The 6,000-nt window shown below is 37.5% G+C and overlaps 1 protein-coding gene across 3 annotated transcripts in view; it reads left to right on the top strand.

Annotated features, from left to right (window-relative positions):
- Window positions 461–6,000, top strand: part of LOC109819534 — a 28,107-nt gene continuing 22,567 nt past the window's right edge. For 2 of the 3 annotated variants that reach the window (XM_020385287.1, XM_020385286.1), the window contains exons 1-2: window positions 461–673; window positions 775–852. In XM_020385287.1, the coding sequence (XP_020240876.1) occupies window positions 521–673; window positions 775–852 (231 nt within the window). In that variant the 5' untranslated portion in view covers window positions 461–520. The remainder of the gene's footprint in view (window positions 674–774; window positions 853–6,000) is intronic. The other variant, XM_020385289.1, reaches the window with a different exon arrangement.

Here is a 6,000-nt window from a genome sequence, read left to right as displayed (position 1 = left end):
GTGTTGTGTTTTTGGTTTGAGGATGATTTAGCCCAAAAAACATGGTTTTCAAATGCATGGTGTTTTGTAAACACCATAGAAACAAGTAAAACACCATTATATCCAAACGAAGCCAAAATTTTCAATCCAACTTGCGTCTCCAATGAAATCGCATGCTCAAAGCACAACTTCAATTCGTAGCGAATCTTTGCAAAATTTGTTGACGTCAGATTGGTGAACTTTTGGATTTATGTGATAATCAAAACATTCATGCATCTTTGACGCACGTTAAATGGATCCAGATGCTTCCTCCCGAATCTTATCCGATCCGAATGTTGGCCTTCCCTTCACAACACCAAGATATCACGCATCTTCGTCTTCCGCTAATAATTTATTCGCTCTCCCGACGCGCAATCGAAGATCAAAATTTCAAAAGCCGCGCAAAAAAAAAAAAAAAAAAAACCCCCTAAAATTTTTTCAAAAGCCGCGCAAAAAAAAAAAAAAAAAAAACCCTCTGAAATTTGAAACACGAAAGGCGACGATGATGGCTTCAATTCCCAATCACTGCTCTCTTCATCTCCGCAACTCTATTTCCTCCACTCATCGAAGAACGCGCAGTCTCTCTTCTTCTTTCGGAGTCTCGAGCGCCTATCGTACGGTCAGGACGGTCACGATTCCACACTCGGATCTCATGGTAATCTCTCTGCGGAATTTCATCGAACATGTTATGAGTTCAATTAGTTTCTTTCGATGGTTGAGGGTTTTTTTTTCGGTTGATGGGTGGTTTGTTTGCAGGATAGGAGCAGAGATTTGTCGGCTAAGATTGAGGAAGGCCTTGGACCTGATGGCCTCGGTATCGTCTCGGTCTCAGATGTACCCTGCTCACTTCTCTTTTCGCTGTTTAATTTTTGCTGTTCTATTTACTGGTGTTATGTTTTTGTTTTTGTATATAATATGATTGTATGTGATAGTAGAGATAACTAAGTAATGATTAAGTCTGAAATGAACTGATAACTCATTTAGCAAAATGAGCTTCCAGGGTAGGAGGATGGGCCTTACAACTGGTCTATCTCTCTAGGTGCCGATCATATACATCTGTCATATATGTTTGTGTGTCATAAAAACATGAGCGTGTATGTTTATAAAATGGAGAGTTTTTTTTTGATAAAGACCCTTGTAGAAAAATAATTAGTAAAAACGACCTCTTTTTGGCCATGCCATCAAGGCTGGCCAAAAGGAGATCAATTTTGCAAAAATTACTGTTAAAAACACATGGGACTAGTAGTCCCGTGTGTTTAGGTACAACTAAGCAGACTTTAATTAATTCGAGAAATTACACGAGATTAATAGCCCTATGTATTTTCTGAACAGTTACAAAGCACATGGGCCTAGTAGTCCCATATATTATACAGACTATTCAGAACATGCACGAAACATGCTCACATGGGTTCCAACTTATCTCTTACGTATACATAATATTTCTCGTACATAAAAAAAAAAAAATCAAATTCACCTCATATACATATCCAAACATTATAATTTCCATATAACTTATAATAGATCATGTACATAACTTAATACACATCTATCAATCCCACACATCATAGTAAAATGCAATATATAATATTCCATGACAATAGATATTTTATCCATACACCAAAATATTGCAACAAAACCAAATATATCAAGTGTTTTTATTTACAAATAACCTATATCGATAACTTAAATAGAGTCCATATAGAAAATCCATAAATCAATCACATAAAATTAGAAGTCCGCCTCTTTCCTTGTGTCTCCCTTTTCGTACCGCTCAGATTGTCATTGACCTTCATGACTTGAGCTTGAACGAGCTCGCTCTCTGGTTGTGTGTGTGGTTGTGCGGTCTACCTTCATCGTCGTTCCTACAAGATCCTCCTTTCCTTCGTTGATTTGGTCCACAATGCGCATAATAAATTCTCCCGCACCATCACCACACTATTCGCTGATACATAGATGTATTTAGTCTTGGATCTATTCCTGTGACAGAAAGTGTTAGACCCTCATTTGCGCAGTCCTCAATGTCATTAATAGCATCTATTTGCAATTAAGTGAAAACATTACATATATAAGAAAATTGTAGTAATACGACTTAATAGTAAATAGCTTACAAGTTCTCTCTTATTTACACTCCTGGGCACATATCTCCATTGTTGGTGTTCATCAAGTGGAGACGTGATTTGCTTTATTACCCATCTTATAGTAATCCCTAATACCACCTGATATAATCTGATTTTTAAAGACGAGAATCAATCTGCTTCACGATACTCAAATGCCGATCGTTCCACCTATGTATGTACTGATAATGCGTATTTGCCCAGTTAATCTGACACCCACATTTCTTGATCTTTCTTTCTATTCTTTCAACTTCTTTTGAAACGTATTTGTTTCGGGTTCTTTTAAATTACAGTTAACTCAAATTACAATTCAAAGATTATAACGAAATAAAGGAAAAATTTATATTTGCTGGGGTTCTTTTTCGTGTGCGGTGGAGCGTCGATCTTGTACTCTGTTGACACACCGATTAAGACAATGAGTCTTTTGCTATTGATGAGGATTAAATTTTTTGGAAGCTAACCCAGTCTTCTCTTAGCAATATCTCTCAATAAGATCACAAATGCGATGCGTGTGCTGACTCTTCTGCAGAACTTCTCTCAACTTTTTTTGACCCCTTAAAATGGATAATCTTCTCCTTTTATAGGCTAAAAGAGAGAGTTAATGACCCCTTTAATTGTGGGTTAAGTGACCATTAAAATAGGAGTTAATGGGGAGCGATTATCCCTTGAAAATAGCTTTGAAACGGCTATTTGGGCAAACTTTACGGACTTGACGAGGTTCTCTGAAGACGTGAGTGAAGGTCGTTGCGGATGTGGGCGAGGGTCGCTTCTAACGTGGGCGCACCTTCTTCGGAAGTGGATGACTTGGTCCACGTGGGTGGAGTTCATTAGTTGGTGAACTTCACCTATCAGTTCGAAATTGACACAGATTTCGACTCTAGGCTTGGCTGACTGATGACGCCTTACGACTTGATCTAAGGTGTGTTGCGGGGGGTCGACTCGTGTCTAACTTGGCCGAGTTGAGTCGATATGGGTTGTGTGGCAAGATTCACTTTAGTCATTAGGTGACCTTCACTATAACTTGTCGTGGGCTTGACTTTGGGCCCATTCGAAGTGTTTACCCATGATCCTTCATTTTTTAGATCCAAGCTGATCATCGTCCTAAGTGATAATACATTTCGACCGTTCATAGTATTATCTCAAGCCAAATTGTCTAAGCATGCGATCTGGTGCATGCATCTCCACAATTTCAAAGCATATGAGAGGAACTCATGCTCTTCATATGACTTGGTCCTCTGTGAAAATTGGTGAATGACAAGCTAGGTCATCACCGTATGGTTGTCACTCGAACTCAAAAACATTTTACATATTAGTATCTCGTTAAAAATTTGTGGTAGACTGAATTTCCTTGAAGTAAAATTCGATACTTGATAAATCTTCATGTGATCAAGCTCATTTCTATAAAAGTCTAATTGTCTTGTTGGGGTCTCATCATAGCATTTTTGATGTTCCATTTGCGTGAATGATCAAAGTTTAGCATCTAATATCGCAACTATAATTCTAAATCAAGTCTGCATTGGTTAAATTCGAAAGTGTTTACCTGTAGCCTAATGGAATCTGTCCATCTAAAGCTCGTGTCTCGCATAATCTTGGTTTTAAAACAAGTCTTTCACACCCAAACTTACAATAAAGTCAGACATCCCTTGAGCTCTTTATTTTGCCTAAAAGGCACCTTGGACTCTGTACAGATAAGCTAAAATAGCACTACCACATGATAATGTCCCGCAAGTGTCCACGTCCTCGAGAAGTGGTCGCCACTAATCATATCAAAAAAATGCATTACAATCTATTCAAGTAAACAATTCAATTATATAAACATTCAAATTACAAATTATATTACCTCAATTGTACTTTATCTTTACTGGAATCGGGAAATAGAGACATCCCAATCATGTGCATAATATATGCATGTGTATGCTGCTCGATCATGACTTGGGATGCATCTGCTAGCAACGAGCGTGAGAAAGAATCTTCTAGCCACTTCAATCTAATATTTCCTCTAGGTAACGAGGGTGGAGATATTCCTAATAACTCATAGACTCAGCGCCAGTGTTATCGAGGCGCAAGGCGCAATGCGGGGCGCAAAGGTCTTTTACGCGCACCATGCGCAAGGCGCACAACAAGGCGCGCGCCTCACTAACTGAGGCACATAACTCAAATTAATATTTACCAACATCATAAGACAGAAACATATAAGCAACATATTAGTTACCTACATCCAAAATTATGAGAATATCAACTTAAATCATCAAATTATGTTACCTGAATTTTTAAAGTAACAAAAAAGATACAAGAAACATGTATTTAAATCATCAAATTAAGTGATTAACAATTATGAGCATATGTTTATAAATTGTCACATAAAAAGACTAAGAAATATAATTAACAAACATGACTGTTTATAATTTTTTAGTTAGTATTCTTAATTGATATTTGCTACTTAGCTTGAAAAGATAAAGAATGAATGTAACAATTACATATTTACATGTTTATAATTTGCTAGTTAGCATGCTAATTAGAGAAGGAAGTTACAATTAGCAAACAAGTATATTAAATTACTAACTATTGTTTCCTTTTTATAGGTTAAACATGAAAAGATGAAAATAGATTAGCAACTAGTAAGAAAGAGTATATTACATGATATAAATATGTAATTATGTAAATTATTTTAAAAAAATAGAAGAAATAGTATGTTACATAACACAAGTGCGAGGCGCACGTGAGGCGCATGCGAGGCGCGAGCGAGGCACACGCGAGGCGCGCGCGAGGCACACGCGAGGCGCGCGCCTCGTTGCGTGCAGCGCCCCGCCTCTCGTGCGGGGCGCATTTTGCCCAGGCCGAAGCGCCTCACGCCCGGGGCGCGCGCCTCAATAACACTGCTCAGCGCCATGTATGTCTATCTATCCTTATAACATGTGGACCATCAATGCTGAGACCAAAGATTATTGATACGTCTTGAAGTGTAATGTTTGACTATCCGAGACATATGAAGCGTGTTAGTCACCGGCCTTATCTATGCTAAGTAGTGGCCAATCTAATTTCATCCATCGAAACCTCGAGCATGTGAGAAAATAGGCTCAGACTACCGCGGTAATTCGCTCATCCTCGAGAGGCTAGCGGGTTTGCCTGAGGCTATGATCAACCATGACTAGCTCCGATCCTCTTTGCATAATAAAGAAATATAGTATTAGAGTACAAAATAAAAAATAATGGAGAAAATAGCTTTCATGTATTCGAAAAATTGTTATATTTGAAAAAGATGTAGTCTCAGAACAGTGACGTGACTAACCATAGAGGATCTTATCACTATCCGGCTTGGGAAGCATAGTGTATGTACCTGCACAAACAATTAATTACATGTTAGTACTTGCTAAATCAATAAGATTAAAATAAAAAGCATGAAATAAAGATGATAAATTTATTACTAATGAATTGCTTTCTATTTGTTCTTAATAGACAACGAGACCTATTATGACCAAGTTGACTGCATTGACTACACTTAATCCGCGACGCCACTCCTTCCCGCCCTTGATTCATAGTATCTTTAATGCGCACAGAATGAGGTCTTCCTATTTGTCTTTTATAGTGAGGTGGTAATCAATATTTTAAATATCGGATATTGAAAAAATATCGGATGGCCAAAATTGATATCAGATTGCGATTATTGGGGAAATATCGAAGATATTTGGTAAACATTGGAATGCTATAACAGATATTTGCATATATAGTAAAATGCCTAAAATGCAATCTCAACATACTTAATGCAATCTAAGCATACAAAATATAAATAATATATGTTTAGGATCACTAAGCAAACTTGTAAAACAAACAAAGTACAAATCAACGTTGCAACATTTCGTCTGACGTT

The sequence above is a fragment of the Asparagus officinalis genome, chromosome 8 (genome assembly GCF_001876935.1).
Source record: "Asparagus officinalis chromosome 8, Aspof.V1, whole genome shotgun sequence".
NCBI lineage: Eukaryota > Viridiplantae > Streptophyta > Magnoliopsida > Asparagales > Asparagaceae > Asparagus > Asparagus officinalis.
The sequence above is the reverse complement of the archived record's forward strand: the minus strand, read 5'-3'. Positions and strand labels throughout refer to the sequence as shown.